This window comes from Nicotiana tabacum, chromosome 2, assembly GCF_000715075.1.
Source record: "Nicotiana tabacum cultivar K326 chromosome 2, ASM71507v2, whole genome shotgun sequence".
Lineage (NCBI taxonomy): Eukaryota > Viridiplantae > Streptophyta > Magnoliopsida > Solanales > Solanaceae > Nicotiana > Nicotiana tabacum.
Window position 1 is genome coordinate 83,248,097 of NC_134081.1, and position 26,059 is coordinate 83,274,155.

Below are 26,059 nucleotides of genomic sequence, written 5' to 3' on the forward strand. Positions count from 1 at the left end.
ATTTGTACGGTGTTCCTTGTGAGATTTACACTGATCATCAGAGTTTACAACATCTGTTCAAGCAAAAGAATCTTAATTTGCATCAACGGAGGTGGTTGGAGCTACTTAAGAATTATGATATCACCATTTTGTACCACCCGGTGACGGCCAATATGGTGGACGATGCTTTGAGTCGCCGGGCGGAGAGTTTGGGGAGTTTAGCATATCTTCCAGCAGTAGAGAGACCCTTAGCATTGGATGTTTAGGACTTAGCCAGCCAGTTTGTGAGATTGGATATTTTTTAGCCGAGTCGAGTGTTGGCTTTTGTGGTCTCTCGGTCTTCTCTTTATGATCGTATCAGGGAGCGTCACTATGATGACCCCTACCTGCTTGTCCTTAAAGACACGGTTCAGCACAGTGATGCTAAGGAGGTCACTATTGGGGATGATGGCGCATTGAGGATGCAGGGCAGTCTATATGTTCCTAATATAGATGGTTTGTGTGAGTTGATTCTTCAGGAGGCTCATAGCTCGCGGCACTCCATTCATTCGGGTACCGCAAAGATGTATCATGACTTGAGACATCATTACTGGTGGAGGAGAATGAAGAAGAACATAGTGGAGTATGTGGCTCGGTGCCTAATTTGCTAGCAAATGAAGTATGAGCATCAACGATCGGGTGGGTTGCTTCAGAAGCTAGAGATTTCGGAGTGGAAATGGGTGCGGATCACTATAGATTTCGTTGTTAGGCTCCCACAGACTCAGCGGAGGTTTGATGCGGTTTGGGTGATTGTGGATAGGCTGACCAAGTTAGCTCATTTCATTCCTATGATGACTATATATTCTTTCGAGCAGCTGGCTCGAATCTACATCCGTGAGATCGTCAGGCTTCATAGCGTACCGGTATCTATCATCTCTGACCGGGGTACGTAGTTTACATCATGGTTCTAGAGGGTCGTACAACATGAGTTGGGTACTCGAGTGGAGCTGAGCACATCATTTCACCCTCAAATAGACGGACAGTCCGAGCGTACTATTCAGATATTCGAGGATATGCTTTGTGCTTGTGTAATGGAGTTTGGAGGGTTGTGGGATCAATTCTTACCACTTGCGGAGTTTGCCTACGACAACAGTTATCAGTCGAGCATCCAGATGGCACCGTATGAGGCTCTGTATGGTAGGCGGTGTCGGTCCCCAGTGGGTTGGTTCGAGCTGGGCGAGGCCATATTATTGGGTACAGACTTGGTCCAGGATGCCCTGGATAAGGTGAAAGTGATTCATGATCGACTTTGCACAGCCCAGTCCAGACAGAAGAGTTATGCGGACCGGAGGGTTTGCGATGTAGCATTCATGGTTGGAGGGCGGGTCTAGCTTCGGGTATCTCCTATGAAGGGCGTTATGAGGCTCGGGAAGAATGTCAAGCTGAGCCCAAGGTACATTGGTCCTTTTGAGGTGTTGAGGCATGTTGGGGAGGTTGCTTATGAGATTGCCTTGCCTCCCAGCCTTACAGGGGTTCATCCGGTATTCCACGTTTCTATGCTCCGGAAGTATCACGGTGATCCAGCTCATGTATTGGATTTCAGCTCAGTCTAGTTGGACAAGTGTCTATCTTATGTTGAGGAGCCAGTAGCTATTTTGGACAGGCAGGTCAGAAAGCTAAGGTCAAAGAACATTGCTTATGTGAAGTTGCAGTGGCGGGGTCAGCCGGTCGAGGAGGCGACTTGGGAGACCGAGCAGGATATGCGTAGCCGTTATACTCATCTTTTCATATCTTCAGGTATGTCTCTATACTCATTCGAGGGTGAACGATTATTTTAAGTGGGGGAGGATGTGATGACTCGGCCGGTCATCTTGAGAGTTATAGCCCCGATCCCCTATTAATTATTTTCCCTATATCCTTTTCTGCTATTGTGACTTGCCGGGAGGTTTCGTTTTGGTTTTTGGAGTATTTTGGGACACTTAGTCCCTAAATGGAGGCTTGAGTCTAAGGATTTGGACCGTAGTTGGAACTGTGTGAAGACGACTCCGGAATGGAGTTCCGTCAGTTTCGTTAGGTGATTTTGGACTTAGAGGCATGTCCGGATAGTGTTTTGGAGGTCTGTAGCTCAATTAGGCTTGAAATGGCGAAAGTCGAAGTTTTGGATATTTGGACCGGCAGTGGAATTTTGATATCGGGGTCGGATTCTGATTCCGGAAGTACGAATAGGTATGTAGGGTTGAATATGACCTATGTGTAAAATTTAGGGTAAATCGGACGTGGTTTGGTTAGTTTCGGCATCGGTTGTCGGATTTGGAAGTTTCACTTTCTTAAAGTTTGAATTTGAGGGCAATTCGTGATTTTAGCATTGTTTGATGTGGTTTGAGGGCTCTACTAAGTTCGTATGGTGTTTTAGGATTGGTTGGTATGTTTGGTTGAGGTCCCGGGGGCCTCATGTTGATTTTAGATGATTAACGGATCATTTTGGACTTGTGGAAAAAAGCAGATTTTCTGGTGTTTTGTTGCAGACTATTTCTTCATCGCGTTCGCGAGAGAGGTCTCGTGATCGCGTAAGGCATCTGAGAGGCCAACTGAAGTTGTTCTTCGCATTTGCGAATATGGGGACGCGATCGCATAGTTTGGTCAAGCTGTGCATCGCGAACGCGTGGGCTAGGCCGCGTTCGCGAAGAGAAATTAAAGCAGCAGTGGAATTCAAGTGTTGTTCTTCGCGAACGCATGGGGTTGTTCGCGATCGCGTAAGTATGAGAGCCATTGAATCGCGATCGCGAGGCTATTTTCGCGATCGCGATTAAGGAATCACTGGGCACTATTAAACATTTCAAAAACGAGGGTTTAGCCATTTTTATCAAAACTTGAGTTTGGGAGCTCGGATTTGGATGATATTTTAGTGGATTTTCAGAGACATCGATTAGGTAATGATTCTACAGTCTACTTTGGTTATATCCCACTAATCTATCATTAATTTCATCTTTAATTTCGGATTTTTGGGGTTGAAATTTGGGAAAATTGGGAGAAGTTCTTCAACTAAGATTTCGAGTTTTGAAAGGGGATTTGTGGTTGGATTTGAGTAATTTTTATATGGTTGGACTCGTGAGTGAATGGGTGTTCATATTTTTTGTTCTTTTACCCGATTCCGAGACATGGGCCTGGGAAGGCTTTTTGGGGCGATTTCCTAATTTCTCGCTTTAGCTTAGATTTCATTGACTAGATTAGTTTCTTATAGCTATATTTATGGTGTGTAATTGATTTTGGCTAGATTTGGGGCATTCAGAGCCGGATATTCGTGGGAAGAGCATTGCTGCCCACTTATTTAGCTTTGTTCGAGGTAAGTGGCTTGCCTAACCTTGTGTGGGGGAAATCCCCTTAGGATTTGGTACTGATTTACTATGTGAGCGTCGTGTACGCGAGGTGACGAGTGTGTACACGGGATATTTGTTGAAAACCTGATTTTTACTGAGCAATTCCCTGTTTCCACCTTAATTGAATATACTAGCATGCGTAGTTACCCTGTTTGCTTAGAATAACATGTCTACGTGCCTTATTTGCTAAATTGAACTCTTTGCAGCATGCCTATTGAATTCCTACTTCTTTACCGGCTTGTGTTTAGTCTAGCGTGTAGATTCTCTTGATGTCTTGTCATTTGTAATTGATTACGCTGTGTGTTTACTTTGGGACTACGGGACGGTATCCCGGGATATCTACCTGCATATTTACTTTTTGGACTACGGGACGGTATCCTGGGAGATCCCCCTGCATATTTACTTTTGGTACTACGGGGCAGTATCCCGGGAGATCCCCCTGCATATTTACTTTTGGGACTACGGAACGGTATCCCAGAAGATCCCCCTGCACATTTACTTAGAGACTACGAGGCGGTACCTCGGGAGTTCTCCCTGCATATTTATTTTTGGGACTACGAGACGGTATCTCGGGAGATCCACTGTCGCTTAATTCCGTGCACTATTATGTTATTTCACTGTGCTTTCCTTTGTTGAACTTTAGTCTCTTATTATACTGCTTATTCTCCTGTTTTTGTTATTATATACCAGTGGGCATGACCTGACCTCGTCACTACTCGACCGAGGTTAGGCTCGGCACTTACTGGGTACCGCTGTGGTGTACTCATGCCCTTTCCTGCACATATTTTTCGTGTGCAGATCCAGGTTCCTTTTACCAGTCTCGCCCTTAGTTGCAGTCATTGCTGTTTCGGAGAATTTCAAGGTACATCTGCCAGCGCCCGTAGATCCTTGGAGTCCCCCATTTATCCCCCTATGTTGATTCTTCTCTTATTTCTATAGACACTAATGTATAGAACAGTTAAAATTTCATAGAAGCTTGTGACTTATGGTGTTCCGGGTCTTTGGAGTGTCATGTATATTTCGAGAGTTGATTATTGTATATTTCGAGCGGCATCTCAATTACTTATTAAAATATCTGCTACTGTTAACTGTTAATTTTCATGTTTTTCATTTCATTTTTGCAAGTGTTAGGCTTACCTAGTCGTAGAGACTAGGTGCCGTCACGACGATTCACAGAGGGAGAATTTGGGTCGTGATATCGTATTATGTCATTCATGATTTGGAGATGATCATAGTGGTATTTCCTTTTAAGATTTAGAGACATTATTTATACGAAGAAACCTATGAGATTTATACCTAGCACAAGAGCTTGAAGTACATTTAAAACCAACAGAGATATAAATATTTAGCAATGCTGATGGAGGGATCTATTGAAGATATAATTGTACTATTTTATATTGTTCGGGAGAGATAAATATTATAGCTTATGCAAAAAAAAACTATGGGTGATTTGGCACATATAGCTCCTGTAGAGATACTTCTGGACGAAGATATGCATAGACTAGAGGGTACACGCATTAGATTCAATATGAAAAAAATAAAATTCAAAGACATTATTGGTTATTGGTCAAGCCCGATGTAGAGTGTTTAAAGGCTAGCCACTACGAGGATGAGCGATTGTTTAGCTGGTAAAAGTAAGAATATGACTGTTAATAGTGAGGGTATTCTCCGACTAAGTAATTAAATATGTATAGCAAACATATATGGGTTGAGACAAGCTATTTATGATGGCGCTCACAACTCTAGATGCACCGTATATCTCAGGTCTATAAGATGCACCATGACTATTAAAAAAAAATTGATTGTTTGGAAAAGAAAGAAGGAAAAAAAATCGTTAACTTTGTTTCTAACTATTTGACATGTCAGTATGTTAAGGCAAGCACTTGAGACTCGCAGGCCCACTAAAACAACTCAAGATTCTGAAGTGGAAATACAGTAGAACAATACATTATATGACTAAATTACTTAAACCATTAGAGGTATGATTATATATGGGAAAGTTATAAATTGGCTTACAAAGTAGGCACGTTTCTTGTTTCTTGATAGTTAAAACCTCTTATAGTGAACTAAAATATGCATAGATATACATGAACAGAAAATTATCTGACTCAATAGAGATATAGTGTTCATACAGGTATCTCCTATGAAGGGCGTGATGCGATTCGGGAAAAGAGGTATATGCATAGATATACATGAACAGAAAATTATCTGACTCAATAGAGATATAGTGTTCATACAGGTATCTCCTATGAAGGGCGTGATGCGATTCGGGAAAAGAGGTAAGTTGAGCCCGAGGTCTATATGTCAGTATGAAATATTTGACTGAGTGGGAGCTGTGGCATATCGTTTGGAACCTCCTCCTTAGTTATCTTATATTCACCTAGGGTTTCATGTCTCCATGCTGAAAAACATATATATCAGACTCCTCCCAAGTGCTTGAAGCACGTACTATACCACTCGATGAGAAGTTGTCTTACGAGGAGGAGCCGATGGCTACTGTCGATAGACAAGTGAGGAAGTTACAGTCAAAAAAAATTATGGTTGTTGAAGTCTTGTGGAGAAATCATACCATTGAAGAAGCTACTAGGGAAGTGAAAGATGATATACGAATCAAGTATCCCCATTTATTACGGTCTACAGGTACATACTTGAGTTAAATTCGGGGACCGAATTTTATAAGGTGGGCAGGATGTAATGACCCATATTTAAGTTAGGGTATGTAGGTCTTTTAACATAACAAAAAAAACAATACAAGAAAAGAAAAAAAAGGGAAAACCTAATCAATTTAAAAGAAGGGCAAAAGCCCACGTGAACCAAAAGAAAGAAAAGGGAATTGGGGAAAAAGGAAAGCAGCGCTGCTGCTGCTGCAACAAAAGAAGAAGAAGAAGAAAGAGGCTAGAACCAAACTTTGGAAAATAGGTAATATAATATTTTTATATTTTGTTTTACTAATATGAGAGTATATAAATTTAATAATTTGACTTATATAGTGAGATTGACTAATATAATTAGAAACAAGAAAAGATTAAGTAATGCTTCCCTTAACTCATAGAACTTTGTGGAAGAATCATAGGTGCCTATAGAACATTTTGTAATGAAGATTTATTTTTTTAAAACAAATCAAATTCTTAATCTTTTTGTATGTAGTAGTATGAATTAAATATGGGAACAAACATAGAAACAAAGGCTATTTGTTGAAGGAATTCTTTTTAATTCAAAGGATAAACTTTCTTACTCCACTTGCTTAAGATTATCTTCTAGGTGTATATTTTGTTTGCTATGAAAGAAAGTATTATCGATAGTGATCCTATATGGTTTAGATATACACACATAGTTGGCATAATTTGGGTAAAAGAAAATTAAAAAAATAAATAAATATACGAGTAAGTTGAAATTGATAGATTATAGACTAGTTGAATTACTCATAGCATGGATAAATATAATTCAGCGAATTGATGGTCTAACATAAAACTCTGAGGATTTGGAATCTATATTTAGCTATGAATTAGCTTAAACAAAGAAATTAACACAAGATCGATATTGATGTGATTATAGATTGATTGAAGAAAGTCATACAGATCGCTCGAGGCGACGCGTTTGGTATTTTGACACGAGTACTATGAGTAGTAATCTTACTGCAATTTGTGTTTTCATAACTTGCATAGTTTATACATTATTTTGAAAATAAAATATGTTACCGAATATTTGAAATTGCATGTGGGATAAGTCTCTTACTTGATATGGTACTGGATAGTTTACTTAAGATATTTACAATTATTTAAAATATTCTCATTGTTACTAGACATGTTTTACTATTACTAGAGATATGATTACCATTACCGAAATTGGATTACATGACTTGATAAAAATTGAAATGCCCTGTACTGTTTTGAAAATGCTTCCATGTGAATATTTACTGTTTACAAAGAAAAGTATGAATAGGAAAAGTATGAAAGAAAAAGGTAGAACTAGTATACAGTTATAATTTTCTCTCGAGTAGGGACCTACAGTTATATTTGATTCCTCTTACGAAGGGGCCCACACAATGATACATATTACATGATCCTTTTCTGAAAATCTCCCAAATATAAATATTTGCTATGACAAAATATTTACCGAATTTATTACTGAATTGTTAAATTAATTTTGTTACAGGAAACACGTGATGAGACTGATTATTATTACCATTTTAAGAAGGGCATTTTATTTTGTGATTATTATATATACAAACATGTTTTTTGACTTGTCCCCTATTAAAAATGGTTGTGGTTAAGTATTATTACTCACTGAGTTAGCGACTCACTCCCCGCTATTATTTTTACACAGACAACAGTATACGCAGGCAAGGATTCCGTTAATTAGAGTACACAAGCTGGCAGTTCCTGGTGAGCCCCGCATTTATTTGCGTGTGCAAAGATTGTTATTTATTTATTATAGTCTCTTTCTCGAAACTCTTAAAGTCGCTCCATAGTCATTTTTATGAGTGTCATAAGTATTCTTTTATTGATATAGACTTGTGATTCGTATTAGACTTTCCTATCGTATACTTGTAGATGAAGTTAGTATTATTGTCTTGAAAATATTTCGTGAATGGGGATTATAACTTGTTTGGTCGATATAGGTTGGTTGTGTTGTTGATTTCTAAGACAGGTTTATTTTTGGATAGTTCTAAAACAGGGAAAACTCTGTCTGATTTTCTGTAAATTATCGATGAGGCTTACTTGGTAGCACTTGCTCCTAAGTACTGGTCATGATTCTAAATTGGGTCGTGACAATGTTAATCCTCCTTTTACTAAATTCACCCTTACGTGTCTTATTTGAAATTAATTGATTCATGTTCTACCCTGATTGCCAATTAAATTCTTATCTGCCTTAGCTGAAGTGATTGCCTATTTTATTGTCATGCTATCTTTTCCGTAATTGCTTAACTTTAATTGAAATTATTATTATCTCTTCCGTAATTGCTTAACCTTTATTAAAATTACTATTATCCCTTCCATAATTGCTTAGCCTTAATTGAAGTTTGTTATCCCTTTCATTGTTGACGTATTCTTATTTGGGGTCATTGATTCATGTTATCTCTCTTATCGTCGAATATTTATTTTGTGGAATCATTGTTACACATTATCTCTCCCTTGTTGATCTATTCTTGTTGAGACCATTATTCTCTATTGCGTCTTTCTTTGTGATCTTGTTCTTTCATTTATTTGTGTTTTGAAGTTCTTGTGTTGATTTACTTGTCGTATTCTCGTATTATTGTTGTTGTTGTTATTATACTCAGTGTTGTTGAGCCGAGGGCTATGCGTGGCTGTGGTATTGAAACGGTTTTGAGGAAATGTTGTGGCATATGCATGTGTTGTTATGTTATGGCACACGTGGTATTGTTGTGAGGATTGTTGGGTGTTAGCACGTGAGTTGTCTGTGTTGTTATTATTATTGATATTTGCACATGTGGCATGACAAGGCGGGCTATATATGTGGGTTTGCGCATGTGGCGAGATAAGGTGGGAATATTATTGTGCACGTGCGGCGAGACAAGGCGGGCATTTACTTTATTATTGCGCACGTGGTGAGACAAAGTGGGCTATGTCGGGGAATGATTTGCGATGACTTTTGATGGCCTAGGGGCATTGTTATTGATGATGTTTGTGTAGTGGTGTGCCTACCTTGTGTAAGTTATACCTTGTACATTTTGTGGTGATCGTTTCTTATGTGTCATTCATTGTCTCTACTCTTACTTGTTTACATGAGTGGTGATAGAACATTTGCACAAGCATATATGTAATTAATCACCCATGTCAATTTAAAAAGATGAATCCTGATGTTATTGACCATTTACATGCACTATGGTTTACTTTCCTTCTCTGGGAGAGTTGTTCTCTTGGAACGTGAGTTGTCCGTGTGGTCATGAGTCATTGTTGTTGTTGGCATGTGAGTTGTTCGTGCGGATATTAGGTGTTGTCAGTCTCTTGGCACATGAGTCGTTCGTTTGAATTGTAATATGGGCACAAGTTGGGACCCGTGATTTGAGATTATGAGGTTTGATATCTCGTGAAAATTCTTGAATAAATCTGGTGTAAAAACGGTTGTTCTTATTGAGTTGTTACTTGTTTTTCTTTATTTGGTTTTATCAGACTTAAATTGTGTTCAGCTTACTCTACAATAGTATTACCTATTTGCTTCCTGTTGCTAATTGTAGTTTCTAGTGTTTTATTGCGAGTATTGTCTTGCCTTCCTTACCATGCTTAGCTTTATATTAATATTTTTTCCCTGTTAGTTCACCTTCATACTTGTTGAGGTTGTTTAGTCCAGTAGGTGTCTTGGTTGTCCCTCGTCACTACTCCATCTAGATTAGTGTTGATACATACTAGGTACCGAGGTAGTGTACTCAAGCTACGCTTTATGCATATTTTTGTGCAGATCCAGTTACCTCGGAGTTGTTGATCATTAGCTAGTTGGTCGAGCATTGTTGTGGAGACTCAAGGTAAACCGTTTATTGCGTTCACATACCTTGGAGTCACCTTCTGGAATTTTACCTTGTACTGTTTATTTCTATTCCGGAACAGATATATTTAGGGATTTTCTAGCAAATTCAGTAAAGCTTATGACTTGCACTACTGGTTTTGGGATTGTTGGCTTGCATAGTAATCTCTATTTCACATTTAATAGTAGTTGGTTAAATTTTGCCACTAATTCAGTAAGTATTAGGCTTACCTAGTCCCTAAGACTGGGTGCCATCGTGATATTTTAAAGAGGAAAATTGGGATCGTGACAAGTTGGTATTAGAGCTCTAGGTTCATAGGTGCTACGGGTCATAAGCGAGTTTAGTAGAGTCTTGCGGATCGGTATAGAGACATTTGTACTTATCTTCGAGAGGCTACAGAACTATTAGGACAATTTTACTTCTTTCATTCCTATCGTGCAGATTTATTGATCTTGGAGTTTGAGCCTTTGTCATTATATTCTCTCACAAATGGTGAGTACATGAGCTATAATTACTGATGACGCTGCCCCCAGAGCCAGTGTTGCTGGAGGCCGGGGCAGAGGCAGGGGCCGAGGAGGAGCATGTGCTACAGCTAGAGCACCTGTCAAATCAGCAATTGAAGAGCCACCAGTAGCTCCTGTAGGGGGACAGGTACCGTAGGCGCTTGTTGTTGCCCCCGGACTTCAGGAGACCTTAGCACAGTTCCTGAGCATATTTGGTACAGTGGCTCAGGCGGGGTTAATTCCGGTTGCACCAGCTACTTCATGAACCGGAGGAGGAGCTCAGACTCCCACTGCCCATACTCCAGAGCAGCGATTCCATGTTGATAAGGTTCTATGTGTCATGCTGACACAGTCTGTTATTCCAGTTCAGCCCGTGGTTAGGGTAGCAGCATATGAGGAGGAACAACTTAGACTTGCGAGGTTCAAGAAGTATTACCCTCCTGCCTTCAGTGGTTTGGCTTCAGAGAATGCACATGGTTTCTTAAGGGAGTGCCACCGTATTATCGCACTATGGGTATTGTGGAGACGAGTAGAGTTGCTTTTACTACGTTCCAGCTTAAGGGAGCGGCATATCAGTGGTGTCAAACGTACGAGTTGGGTAGCCCGGCCGATGTAGTTTCACTTTCATGGACTCAGTTCTCGAAGATGTTCTTGAGAGAGTTTGTTCCCCAGACTCTTCGGGATGCCTTGCGTGCAGAGTTTGAACAGCTGCGCTAGGGCACTATGTCAGTGTCAGAGTATGCCGTTAGATTCAGTGATTTGTCCAGACATGCACCTGCTTTGGTTTCTACAATTAGAAAGTGAGTCTGCATATTCATTGAGGGGCTCAGTCATGATATCCGGTTCATCATGGCTCAGGAGTTGGAGATGGATGCTCCATTTTAGCAGGTGGTAGAGATCGTTCACCGATTAGAACATATGCGGGACCAGGAGAAAGGGTACACACTGGGTCAGGAGAGAGAGAACAGGGAGGCTAAGAAGCCTCGTGGACCGGGTAGATCTACTAGTCCCCATTTTGGAGGAAGGGTACGCCATGGTAAAGGTTTTGTGGGTCAGCCAGTTCAGTTTGCACTTCAGGCTTCGCGCGGTGCTTCAAGTATCCATGGGTCTCAGAGTGCCCGTACCGGACAACTTTCGCAGCCACGTCAATGGAGGGGTTGCTTTGAGTGTGGAGATGCCAGCCACATAGTGGGAGATTGTCCCAGACTCCTGACAGAGGTGTCACAGAGGGGTATTCAGGCTATGATTTCTGCTCTTGTTGCTAATACCCCTACACTGCCAGCTTATGGTGCAGGTCAGGCGAGTAGAGGGTGCCCAAGAGGGGGAGGCCAGGCCCGTTGATATGCTTTCTATGGTGGGGATGAGTCCAATGCATCTGATGATGTCATTATAGGTATGGTTTCGATTGTAATAAAGGGGCATCATTATTATTTTGATTTGGTTCTGCTTATCGGGGTGAGTCCTCTTATCTTGCTTCACATATGAGTGAGTTTCGTGATTTTGTACTCTACTTATGTGTTTACCCCTGTTGGAAGATTCTATAGCGGTAGCCCGTATCTGTCATTTTGTTTTGTTCACTCTTGAGAGCTATGAGACTATAAGTGGCTTTTCGTTACCCATTACGGTAGGTTTTGATGTGATTTCTGGGTAGTTGGTTACGATTTGTGAATTAGATGCTTTACCGGTGTGGGAGTTCAGCATGTGTTATGACCTTGCTACTGGAAATTGAATTAGTGGAAGATTTTGATTGGTATGATGTGTATTCTACTTGTGATTCAGAGATGAGGATGGGATCCTTGCGTTTCCATGAGGTTTATTATGTTTGGACTGGGCTATGTGCCGCGATAAAGTTATATTAGGTTGAGACCCTTGTGATTTGTTCATATACTTTGATTCTCCCTTGTGGAATTAATTCGTAGTATGCTACTTATAGGGATTTGTGCCCATTTAGTTTGTTTGATAGTTCTTTCACATGTTTCCTTATATATTCAGTCATATTCATGCTGTACTAAATGGGTTTTAGCTTGTGAGGTATGTGCCCCGGTGGCGTTAGATGTGACTTGTTGATTCGGGTTAATAGTTATGAGGTATTCATCTTTATTTCATCATTGTCAGTGTTGTGAGGGTTTGGAATAAGGTTCTAGCGGATATGAGGTTAATTGTCGGTGCTAGATTTGATTATGGGCAGCTATTGTGATCATAGATGTTGTTATGGGCATATGTATGATATGTTACATCATGTGGTTGTACTTAGTAGGTGTAGGCATGAGTTGTTGCAGCTGGTTGAGGCTGATACCGTGTGTCAGTATGGGAATTGGGTCTTTTGGAAATGATCGGAAGGTGAGAAATTTGGTTCTAAGGTTATCAGTGTGGGTGGAAGGAATAATTTTCAGTTAGGATGGTGTCTTCGAGCCTATGTGGATTGGGGTAACGTGGGATCACCTGCGGGTGTATGTATGGTAAGTTCACTTAGTGATTTGATGACTTCGGAATGGTTTTTGGCATGATCGAGGACGAACGCTTGTTTAAGAGGGGGAGGATGTAATGACCCAGTATGTCGTTTTGAGAATTAGCATTATGTTCGGCAGTTTAAAGTCTCGAGCAGTTTCGTATTATATATTATGACATGCGTGTGTGGCCGAGTTCGGTTTTCGGATGATATGGGATTGATTTGGAAGAAGGATTCTTGTTTTAGAAGCTTAAGCGATAAGAGTTGACCGGAGTTTGACTTTTGTGTAGACGACTCTGAAATGGCATTATGATGGTTCCAATAGCTCCGTATGGTGATTTTGGTCTTAGGAGCATGTCTGAATGTTGATTTCGAGGTCCGTAGGTCATTTCGGCATGAATTGGGGAAAGTTGGAAAAATGGAAGATTTTGGAAAGTCTAACCGGGAATTGGCTTTATTGATGTCGGGGTAAGATCCAGGTTCCGGAAGTTGGAATAGGTCCGTACTGTCATTTATGACTTGTGTGCAAAATTTGAAATCAATCGGAGTTGGTTTGTTATGAATCGACATTAGTTTTGGAATTCGGAAGTCCATAAGTTTCTTAGGCTTGAATCGATGTGCAATTCATTATTCTAGTGTTGTTAGAGGTAATTTGAAGCTTCTAGCAAGTTCGTTTCATGGTTTGGGACTTGTTAGTTTACTTGGTTAGGGTCCCATGGGGCTCGGGTGAGTTTCGGATGGGTTTGGATTGTGTCGCGCTCTTATTTGATATTTCGGCGTCGTTTCTTTTGGCATAAAGGATACCACATTGTGCAAACTACCTTTGATTTGTGATTCAATTGAACCATCATATCCGTATCGTAATTATAGAAACATAGCAACTAGAATTGTCACATTCTGAAGTCGTATGAGAGAGTTATGCCCATTTTCGTGTCGGGAAAGACTGTTATTTTTCTGGTGTTTGAGGGAGCACAGGCAAATCACTGGTTTCAAATGCGATTTATAAGTCGCAGGTGTCAAATACGATTTATAAGTCTCAGGTGTCAAATGCGACTTGCCTGGAGAGGTTCCTAAAAACGGCTATTTCACCATTTTTAACATAATTAGAGTTTGGGAACTCCAATTTGGGCAATTTTTGAAAGGTTCTTCACGTGTTTGATTGGGGTAAGTGTTCTTTATTCGAAATTGATTATATTTCATGATTCCATAACTGTTTTCATCATTAAATTAGTGAATTGAATGGAAGAAAATGAGAATTTTTTATAAATCTTTCAAAAATATTAAATGAGGATTTGGAAGGCGATTCGATATTGGAAATTGATAATTTTGGTATTGTTGGACTTGTTATCGAATGAGTGTTCGGATTTTGTAAATTTTGTCGGGTTTTGAGGTTCGAGCCCATGGTTTACTTTCGGATTGACTTTTTAGTTTATATTAAAGATCGAAGCTTTATTATCCAGAATTTTTTCATATAAGTTTTATTTATGATTTGGAGTTATTTTGGCTAGATTTGAGCCGACCAGAGGTTGTTTCACTCGAGAAGGTCATTTTAGAGTATCGGTCTAGCTTCTTTGAGGTAAGTATCTTGCCTAACTTTGTGTAAGGGAATTACCCCTAAGGATTTGAATCATTTATTCTAATTGTGTCATGTGAAGGCCGTGTACTTGAAGTGACGAGTACGTACTCAGGCTTAATTGTGGAAATTTGACCGTTTAGGCCTCTTAGGTTCTTATTTTCATTATATATGAAGTTGTCTTGTCATGTTAAATTCTCCTTTTACTAAATTCACTCATACGTGTCTTATTTGGAATTAATTGATTCATGTTCTACCCTTATTGCCAATTAAACTCTTATGTGCCTTAACCGAAGTTGTTGCCTCTTTTATTGTCATGCTATCTTTTCTGTAATTGCTTAACCTTAATTGAAATTATTATTATTTCTTCCGTAATTGCTTAACCTTAATTGAAATTACTATTATCCCTTTCGTAATTGCTTAGCCTTAATTGAAGTTTGTTATCTCTTTCATTGTTGACGTATTATTATTTAGGGTCATTGATTCATGCTATCTCTCTTATCGTCGAATTTTACTTTTGTTGAATAATTGCTACACATTATCTCTCCCTTGTTAAGCTATTCTTGTTGAGACCATTATTCCTTGTTGTGTCTTTCTTTGTGAGCTCGTTCTTCCGTTTCTTTGTGTTCTGAAGTTCTTGTGTTGATTTACTTGTCATATTCTCGTGTTATTGTTGTTGTTGATGTTGTACTTAGTGTTGTTGAGCCAAGGGCTATGCGTGGTTGTGGTATTGAAAATGTTTTGAGGAAATATTGTGGCATATGGGCACATGTTGAGAAAGTCATTTTATTGTGTTGTTATGTTTTGGCTTACGTGGTATTGTTGTGAGGATTGTTAGGGTGTTCGCACGTGAGTTTCCTGTGCTGTTGTTATTATTGATATTTGCACATGCGGCATGATAAGGTGGGCTATATATGTGGGTTTGCGCATGTAGAGAAATAAGGTGGGAATATTAATGTGCGCGTGCGGCAAGACAAGGCGAGCATTTACTTTATTATTGCGCACGTGGCGAGACAAGGTGGGCTATATTGGAGAATGATTTGCAATGACTTGTGATGGACTGGGGGAATTGTTATTGTTGATGTTTGTGTAGTGGTGTGCCTAACTTGTGTGAGTTATACCTTGTACATTTTGTGGTGATCATTTCTTATGTGAGATTCATTGTCTCTACTCTTACTTGTTGACTTGAGTGGTGATAGAACACTTGCACAAGCATACACGTAATTAATCACCCATGTCGGTTTAAGAAGATGAATCCTGATATTGCTGACCATTTACATGTACTCTGGTATACTTGCCTTCTCTGGGAGAGTTGTTCTCTTGGTACGTGAGTGGTCCGTGCAGTCATGAGTCATTGTTATTGTTGACACGTGAGTTCTCCGTGCAGATATTAGGTATTGTCACTCTTTTCGCACATGAGTCGTCTGTGCGGTTGTGAATTATAATGTGGTCACAACATGCTAAGTGATTAGGGTTCATGAGTTGGGACCCGTGATTTGAGATTATGAGGTTTGATACCTCGTGGAAATTCTTGAATAAATCTTGTGTAAAAGCGGTTGTTCTTATTGAGTTGTTACTTGTTTTCCTTTATTTGGTTTCACCAGACTTAAACTGTGTTCAGCTTACTCTACAACATTATTACTTGTTTGCTTCCTGTTGCTAATTGTTGTTTCTAGTGTTTCATTACGAGTATTTTCCTTACCATGCTTAGCTTTATATTAACATTGTTTCCCTGTTAGTTCACCTTCATCCTTGTTTAGATTGTTTAGTCCAATAAGTGTCTTAACTGTCCCTCGTCACTACTCCAACGAGGTTAGTCTTGATACATACTAGGTACAACCATGGTGTACTCATGCTACGCTTTTTGCACATTTGTTTACAGATCCAGGTACCTCGGAGTTATTGATCATTACCTAGCTGGTCGAGCATTACAGTGGAGACTCAAGGTAAACCTACTGTTACATTCGCAAGGCTCAGAGTCACCTTCTGGAATTTTACCTTGTACTGTTATTTCTATTCCGGAACAGATGTACTTAGGGATTTTCTAGAAAACTCAGTAGAGCTTATGACTTGTACTACTAGTTTTAGGGATAATTGGCTTGCATAGTAATCTCTATTTCGCATTTAATACTTGTTGGTTAAATTTTGCAATTAATTCAGTAAGTAATAGACTTACCTAGTCCCTAAGACTAGATGCCATCACAATATTTTACGGAGGGAAATTGGGGCCGTGACAAGTTGGTATCAAAGCTCTAGGTTCATAGGTGCTACGAGTCATAAGCGAGTTTAGTAGAGTCTTATGGATCGGTACGGAGACCTCTATAATTATCTTCGAGAGGTTACGGAACTATTGGGACAGTTTCACTTCTTTCATTCCTTTCGTTCGGATTTATTTATATTGGAGTTTGAGCCTTTGTCATTCTATTCTCTCATAGATGGTGAGGACACGAGCTGAAGTTACTGATGATGCTGCCCCCCAGAGCCAGTGTTGTTAGAGGCCGGGGTCGAGGAGGAGCACATGCTACAGCTAGAGCACCTGTCAGAGCAACAGTTGAGGAGCTGCCAGTAGCTCCTATTGGGGGACATGTACCGGAGGCGCCTGTGGTTGCCCTCGGACTTCAGGAGATCTTAGCATAGTTCCTGAGCATGTTTGGTACATTGGCTCAGGCGGAGTTGATTCCGATTGCACCAGCTACTTCATGGACCAGGGGAGGAGCTCAGAGTCCTACCTCCCATACTCCAGAGTAGCATAGTTCCGGGTGTCATGTTGACACAGCCTGTTGTTCCAGTTCAACTCGTGGTTAGGGCAGTAGCATCTGAGCAGGAACAACTTAGACTTGCGAGGTTCAAGAAGTATTACCCTCCTACCTTCAGTGGTTTGGCTTCAGAGGATTCGCATGGTATCCTAGATGAGTGCCATCGTATTCTCCGCACAATGGGTATTATGGATACGAGTGGGGTTGATTTTACTACTTTCCAGCTTAAGGGAGCAGCATATCAGTGGTGGCAAACGTACGAGTTGGGTAACCCGGCCGATGCAGCTTCACTTTCATGGACTCAGTTCTCAGAGATGTTCTTGAGAGGGTTTGTTCCCCAGACTCTTAGGGATGCCTGGCATGCAGAGTTTGTGTAGCTGCGCTAGGGCACTATATTAGTGTCAGAGTATGGTTAGATTCAGCGATTTGTCCAAACATGCACCTACTTTTGGTTTCTACAATTAGAGAGTGAGTCTACAGGTTCATTGAGGGGATCAGTCATGATATGCGATTTAGGATGGCTCGGGAACGGGAGATGGATGTTCCATTTCAGCAGGTGGTAGAGATCGCTCGTCGATTAGAGGGCATGCTGGACCAGAAGAGAGGGGGCATGCGGGGTCAGGAGAGAGAGGAAAGAGAGGCTAAGAAGCCTCGTGGAGCGGGTGGATCTACTAGTTCCTATTTTGGAAGAAAGGTATGCCATGGTAAAGGTTTTGTGGGTCAGCCAGTCCAGTTTGTACTTCAGGCTTCATGCGGTGCTTCAGATATCCATGGGTCTCAGAGTGCCCGCACTGGACAGCTTCTGTAGCCACGCCAGTGGAGGGGTTGCTTTGAGTGTGGAGATATCAGCCACATGGTAAGATATTGTCCTAGGCTCTGGACAGAGATGTCATAGCATGGTATTCAAGGTTCTGCTCATATTGTTGATATCCCTGCACCGCCAACTTGGAGTGCAGGTCGGGCAAGTAGAGGGAGCCCAAAAGGGGGAGGCCCGGCTCGTTGATATATTTTCTATGGTGGGGCTGAGGCCGCGGCACGTGATGATGTCGTTACAGGTGTGGTTTCGATTGTTATAGAGGGGAATCATTCTTATTTTGATTTGGTTCTGTTTATCGGGGTGAGTCCTCTTATCTTGCTTCACATATGGGTGAGTTTCGTGATTTTGTACTCTGCTTATGTGTTTACCCCTGTTTGAAGATTCTATAGCTGTATCCCGTGTTTGTCATTTTGTTTTGTTCACTCTTGGGAGCTGTGAGACTAGAAGTGACTTTTTGTTACCCATTACTGTAGGTTTTGATGTGATTTCTGGGTGGTTGGTTACGATTTATGAATTAGATGCTCTCCGAGTATGGGACTTCAGCATATGTTGTGACCTTGCTAGCGAAAATTGAATTAGTGAAAGATTTTGGTTGGTATGATGTGTATTCTACTTGTGATTCAGAGTTGAGGATGGGATCCTCGCTTTTCCATGAGGCTTGTTATGTTTGGACCGAGTTGCGTGCCGCGATGAAGTTATATTAGGATGAGATCCTTGTGATTTGTTCATATACTTTGATTCTACCTTATGGAATTAATTCTTAGTATGCTACTAATAAGGAGTTGTGCCTGTCGGACTTGTTTTATAGTTCTTTCATGTGTTTTCTTTTATATTCAGTCATATCCGTGTTGTACTTATTGGGTTTTAGCTTGCGAGGTGTGTGCCTAGGTGGCATTAGATATGACTTGTTGATTCGGGTGAATAGTTATGAGGTATTTATATTTCTTGCATCGTTGTCAGTGTTGTGAAGGTTTTGAACAGGGTTCTAGCAGATAGGAGGTTAATTGCAGGTGCTGGATTTGATTATGGGTAGCTATTGTGATAAGAGATATTGTTATAGGCATATGTGTGATGTGTTACATCCTGTGGTTATACCTCATGGGTGTAGGCATGAATTGGTGCAACTGGTTGAGGCTGATACCGTGTGTCTGTGTGGGAATCAGGTCTTTTGGAAATGTGAGAAATTTGGTTCTAAAGTTATCAGTGTGGGTGGAAGGAATAATTTTCAGTTGGGATGGTGTCGTCGGGCCCAAATGGATTAAGGTAATGTGGGATCACCCGCAGGTGTATGTATGGTAAGTTCACTTAGTTATTTGATGACTTTAGAATAGTTTTGGCACGTTCGAGGACGAACATTTGTTTAATAGGGGGAGGATGTTATGACCCGACCGGTTGTTTTGACAATTAGCGTTCTGTTTGGTGGTTTAAGGTCTCGAGCAGTTTCACATTTTGTATTATGACGTGCCTGTGTAGTTAAGTTCGGTTTTCAGATGATTCAGGATTGATTTGGAAGAAGGATTCTTGTTTTAGAAGCTTAAGCGGTAAGAGTTGATCGAAGTTTGACTTTTGTATAGACGAATCTGAAATAGCATTTTGATGGTTCCAACAGCTCCATATTGTGATTTTGGTCTTAGGAGCGTGTCCGGATGTTGATTTTGAGATCTGTAGGTCGTTTCGGCATGAATTGGCGAAAGTTGGAAAAAATAAAAGATTTTGGAAAGTCTGACCGGGAGTTGACTTTATTGATGTCGGGGTCGGATCCCAGTTCTGGAAGTTATAATAGGTATGTACTGTCATTTATGACTTGTGTGCAAAATTTAAAGTCAATCGGAGTTGTTTTGGTATGAATCGACATTAGTTCTGGAATTCGGAAGTTCATAAGGTTCATAGGCTTGAATCGATGTGCGATTCGTGATTCTAGTGTTGTTACAGGAAATTTGAGGCTTCGAGCAAGTTCGTATCATGTTTTGGGACTTGTTAGTATACGTGGTTGGGGTCCCATGGGTCTTTGGTGAGTTTCGGATGGGCATGGATTGTGTCGTGCTCTTATTCGATATTTCAGCGTCGTTTCTTTTGGCATAAAGGGTACAACATTGTGCAAACGACCTTTCATTTCCGATGACTTGTGATGGCCTGGGGGCATTGTTATTATTGATGTTTGTGTAGTGGTGTGCCTACTTTGTGTGAGTTATACCTTGTATATTTTGTGGTGATCATTTCTTATGTGCCATTCATTGTCTCTACTATTACTTGTTGACTTGAGTGGTGATAGAACACTTGCACAAGCATACACGTAATTAATCACCCATGTCAGTTTAAGAAGATGAATCCTGATGTTGTTGACCATTTACATGTACTCTGGTTTACTTGACTTCTCTGGGAGAGTTGTTCTCTTGGCACGTGAGTTGTCCGTGCTGTCCTGAGTCATTGTTATTATTGGCACGTGAGTTATCCATGCAGATATTAGGTATTGTCACTCGCTTGGCACGTGAGTCTTCCATGTGGTTATGAATTGTAATGTGGGCACAAAATGCTAAGTGATTAGGGTTCATAAGTTGGGACCCGTGATTTGAGATTATGAGGTTTGGTACCTCATGGAAATTCTTGAATAAATCTGATGTAAAAGCGGCTGTTCTTATTGGGTTGTTACTTGTTTTCCTTTATTTGGTTTCACCGAACTTAAACTGTGTTCAACTTACTCTACAGCATTATTACCTATTTGCTTCATGTTGCTAATTTTTGTATATAGTGTTTTATTGCGAGTATTGTTTTGCCTTCCTTACCATGCTTAGCTTTATATTAGCATTGTTTCCCTGTTAGTTCACCTTCATTCTTGTTCAGGCTGTTTAGTCCAGTATGTGTCTTAACTGTCCCTCGTTACTACTCCACTGAGGTTAGTCTTGATACTTGCTGGATACCATCATGGAGTACTCATGCTACGCTTTCTGCACATTGTTTTGCATATCTAGGTACCTCGCAGTTGTTGATCTTTAGCTAGCTGATCGAGAATTGCTATGGAGACTCAAGGTAAACCTGTTGTTGCGTTCGCAGGCCTCGGAGTCACCTTCTGGAATATTACCTTGTACTATTTATTTCTATTCCGGAACAGATGTACTTAGGTATTTTCTAGCAAACTCAGTAATGCTTATGACTTGTACTATCAGTTTTCGGATCGCTAGCTTGCATAGTAATCTCTATTTCGCATTTAATAGTTGTTAGATAAAATTTTCCATTAATTCAGTAAGTATTAGGCTTACCTAATCCCTAAGACTAGGTGCCATCACGATATTTTACGGAGGGAAATTAGGGTTGTGACAGTCGCTAACCTCACAAACCCCAAGATCTTCTTCCTTTTTTGTACATACGAAAACCTACATGGCATGTAACCAAGGAGAAAGGACAAAAGTAACAGGCGATTTCCCTAACAACCTCATGAACGTTATCAACGAGAGTTGTGACGCAGTAGGCGAGGACATGACGCCCGTCGCTTCCCATAGGCACGAGAGGTCGCCTCCCTCCCATTGTAGGTAACAAAATTCAGCAGAAAATAGGCCTCCACATCTGCAGAAGAAGGGATGTCCCCAGTTGTTAAAAAGCTCGTCGAAGCATGGCTGACCGACATGCTAGTTACTACTCCACTGAGGTTAGTCTTGATACTTGCTGGATACCATCATGGAGTACTCATGCTACGCTTTCTGCACATTGTTTTGCATATCTAGGTACCTCGCAGTTGTTGATCTTTAGCTAGCTGATCGAGAATTGCTATGGAGACTCAAGGTAAACCTGTTGTTGCGTTCGCAGGCCTCGGAGTCACCTTCTGGAATATTACCTTGTACTATTTATTTCTATTCCGGAACAGATGTACTTAGGTATTTTCTAGCAAACTCAGTAATGCTTATGACTTGTACTATCAGTTTTCGGATCGCTGGCTTGCATAGTAATCTCTATTTCGCATTTAATAGTTGTTAGATAAAATTTTTCATTAATTCAATAAGTATTAGGCTTACCTAATCCCTAAGACTAGGTGCCATCACGATATTTTACGGAGGGAAATTAGGGTTGTGACAGTCGCTAACCTCACAAACCCCAAGATCTTCTTCCTTTTTTGTACGTACGAAAACCTACATGGCATGTAACCAAGGAGAAAGGACAAAAGTAACAGGCGATTTCCCTAACAACCTCATGAACGTTATCAACGAGAGTTGTGAGGCAGTAGGCGAGGACATGACGCCCGTCGCTTCCCATAGGCACGAGAGGTCGCCTCCCTCCCATTGTAGGTAACAAAATTCAGCAGAAAATGGGCCTCCACATTTGCAGAAGAAGGGATGTCCCCAGTTGTTAAAAAGCTCGTCGAAGCATGGCTGACCGACATGCTAGTGAGCATGCTCAATAAGCCCGTTCCAGGCACGACCATAGAAAACCACAAGAGCTTGCATGATACAACAAGCAGACAAACAGTGCAACTAACCAAATCCTCCGACAACAAGATAACTCACAATACACTAACAATGCATGTGACAGCGCCTTCTCTCCCATTCTAAGGAGGATGGAAGAAATGGAGAACAAAAACAAAGGACTCTAAGACCAGATGAAAGAACACCAAGAACGAGTCGACAAGATACCGGGCGCTTCTAAGCTGTTGCCAAAAAGGGATGCCGCATGATTCGTAGAGCATTCGTACAGTGATGAAGCAGCCCCATATGCCATACCAAAGACCTTCAAAATTCTGCCCAACCTTAGGATATACGACAGGGCAACCGATCCCAAGGATCATGTGACCCATTACATCACAGCCGTGAAAGGCCAACCTCGCTAAGGAACAAATGTCTTCTATTTTGCTAAAGAAGTTTGGCGAAACCCTTACGGGAGGGGCATTAACATGGTACTCACAGCTACCAGCCCGCTCCATAGAAACTTTCGAGGATATGGCTGATACGTGCGTAACTGCACATGCTGGAGCTAAGAAGGACGAAGCAAGAGTAAACGACATATTCGTTGTCAAGCAGTCCTTGGGAGAGGTACTGAGGGACTTCCTCGCCCGATTCAACAGAGTAAGGATGACTCTGCCGAACATGTCTAAAAGGATGACGGTCACAGATTTCCAGAACCGGTTGAGTAGAGATGGTTCAAGAACAACTACAAATCTGTTGAGCCGATTGATGAAATATCTTCCAACCACTTGGGACAAAATCCATAACGCTTATTGTGCCAAAATCGGAGCAGATGAGGACGACCTCAACGGACCAACTCATCATCGGTACAAGCCGAATCCAGAAAAGAATGAAGATACAACGTCAGGAGGGATCACCCGGTCTCACGGCCAAACATGGAATGACACTAGCCATACGCCAGGGCGCCCGCCATACCTTCCCTCCGCTTTGAAGAAGGCCCATCTAGGCCGAGAACGGGAACTCACCGGAATGAGAGAGGTATTGCCCCTTATTATCTACTCACAATTTTTGTGTGTCACCTATAGAAATAGTCTATGCTCTTGAGAAACTCGGCACAAAAGTAAAGTGGCCGCCGAAGATGAGATCCGATTCGAACACCAGAAAATCTGACGCCCTCTGTGAGTTCCACCAGGAATGTGGGCACAAAACAGAAGATAGCATCACCCTCAGGCAAGAAGTTGTAAACATGCTGCGGCAGGGACACCTCAAAGAGCTGCTAAGTGACAAGGGGAGAAATAACTTTGCTAGAGGACGTGAACACCAAGGCCAGTCGAAGCATCCATCACTAGCTCGTACTATCAACATGATGGTCGGCAGAGGCGGCGATGCCTCTATCAATAGCGTAAAGTTCACCACCACTCACAAGCTCAAATGGTCTATCACCCGCGAACAGTATGACTAACTCCAAGAAAGTATCATCTTCGATAAGTCAGATGCCGACGGTTTGAATTTCCCTCATAATGATGCCCTCGTAATTACTTTACGCATTTTAGATACTGATATCAAATGTATCATAGTGGACGAGGGAAGTGGAGCGTGCATTATCCATCCCCGAGTCCTCACCCAAATGAGACTTGAGGACAAGATAGTGCTGCACTACATCATGCTAACCGATTTTAATAATGCAGTTGAGCGGACATTAGAGGAAATTACACTCCTCGTCTTGGCCGACGGCGTGACTCTGGAGATGACATTCCACATCATGGACTAGGCCACCGCATACAATACCATAGTGGGATGACCATGGATACATTCCATGAGAGCCATCCCCTCCAGCCTATACCACGTAACTAAATTCCCAACACCATGGGGAATATTCAGCATATGCGGAGAACAACCTACGTCCCGCGAATGCTACCGCATTTCCTTAGACAGCATGGCAATCCAACAAAAAAAAGACAAGGAGAAAGAGGCACAGAAATCAATAGGGTCGAGGTCGACGCAAGAAAAGACCAGGGACATCATCGTAGATCCCGAAATGGTCGAGGTTGTGGATTCTACCATAGAAGACCTCGACCTCATTCAATTGGACCTCAATGAACTCTCGAATGCATCCAAGTTCTGCGAGAACTGAAGGTGTACCTATCATCACCACCTCTGCTTTCAAAACCTGAACCTGGGGAGCATCTCTTTGTCTATCTAGCCATCTCCGAAGTAGCAGTAAGTGCAATCCTGATCCGCAAAAATAAATATAAGCAATCTCCCATATATTACATTATAAAGACACTCGTCGACGCCGAGATAAGGTACCCGCAACTTGAAAAATTGGCTCTGGCATTGGTCGTAGCTTCACGAAAGCTTAGACCCTATTTCCAATGTCACACCATCTCGGTCGTTACAACCTTTACCATGAGGAGCATTTTGCATAAACCCAAGCTATCGAGGAGGCTGGCCAAGTGGGCCATTGAGCTAAGCAAGCACGATATCACATACCAGCTGCGAACGATGATAAAGTCGCAGGTGCTCGCCGACTTTGTCGCAAATTTAAGTGCAAAGATAATGCCTGAAGTCAAAAAGGAAGCCTCCCAAGCTTCCCTCCAAACACAAGACCTCTGGGTCCTATAAAATGATGGCGTATCCAATGCATTAGGGTTCGGGCTGGGACTCGTACTCGAGGTCCCTACAGGCGAAGTAATTCGCCAGTCCATAAGGTGTCCGGATATGACTAACAACTAGGCCGAGTATGAGGCCATAATTGCAGGATTGAGGCTAGCACTCAAGTATGGGGTAAAGTGGTTAAAACTCCGCTGTGATTTCCAGCTCGTAGTCAACCAAGTCACATGGACTTTCCAAATAAAGGAACAAAGGTTGCAAAAATATCAGACAGAGATCAGCAAGCTACTGCCTGAGTTCGACGAATGCTAGCTTGACCAGATCCCACATGCGCAGAATGCCGTAGCGGACGACCTCACCAAACTGGCCGCAACTATAAAAAGCATCACGACCGGGGATAAAATCATAGTCCACCTCCTCAACTCATCACTAGACAAAATCGAGGTAAGAACTATAAACTTAACATGGGATTGGCACAATCGTATTATTGCCTATCTGCAAGACGACACACTCCCAGGCGATAAGAAAGAAGCCAAGAAACTAAGAATGCTAACAGACATATACAGTCTCCTCCATAGCGACCTATACAGGAGGACTTATGGCGTCCCTCTAGCGAAATGTCTGGGCCCAAAGCAGACCCAGCGCGTCCTCGAAGAAGTCCATGAGGGCCATTGTGGTGCTCACTCCGGCAATCGAGCACTGGTCATATGCCTCATACGGGCGGGATACTATAGGCCCACCATGAAAAAGGATGCCTCACACTTCATGAGGAAATTCGAACAATGCCAAAAGTATGCCCCAATGATTCACCAAGCAGGCGAACACCACCACTCGGTCACCTCCCCGTGGCCGTTCATCAAATAGGGAATGGACATTGTGGGCTCCCTCCCAGCAGGGCGAGGTAATGTATGATTCCTTTTGGTTTTAACCGACTATTTCTCTAAATGGGTGGAAGCAGGAGCATTCGCCCAAATACGGGAACAAGAGGTAATCACCTTTATATGGAGGAACATCATCTGCCGATTCGGCCTACCCAATGAGATCAGCTGTGACAACGGAACCTAGTTCACAGGAAAGAAAACCGCTGAATTATTCGAGAAATGTCATATCAAGAGGATAATTTCAACCCCATATCACC

The 26,059-nt window shown here is 41.6% G+C and overlaps 1 protein-coding gene across 1 annotated transcript; it reads left to right on the forward strand.

The window, feature by feature from the left end:
- Nucleotides 1-22,740: 22,740 nt before the first annotated feature.
- LOC142166976 (uncharacterized) lies at nt 22,741-23,770 on the forward strand. Its single transcript, XM_075227097.1, has 2 exons — nt 22,741-23,346; nt 23,501-23,770. The coding sequence occupies exons 1-2, from the start codon at nt 22,741-22,743 to the stop codon at nt 23,768-23,770; spliced, it is 876 nt and encodes a 291-aa protein (XP_075083198.1).
- The last annotated feature ends 2,289 nt before the right edge of the window (nt 23,771-26,059 follow it).

Bases quoted from the DNA above. Each gene is read 5' to 3' on its own strand.
- LOC142166976 (XM_075227097.1), top strand. From the start codon at position 22,741: ATGTCTTCTATTTTGCTAAAGAAGTTTGGCGAAACCCTTACGGGAGGG. The intron at 23,347-23,500 runs GTATTGCCCCTT...GAGTTCCACCAG, and splicing joins AACTCACCGGAATGAGAGAG to GAATGTGGGCACAAAACAGA.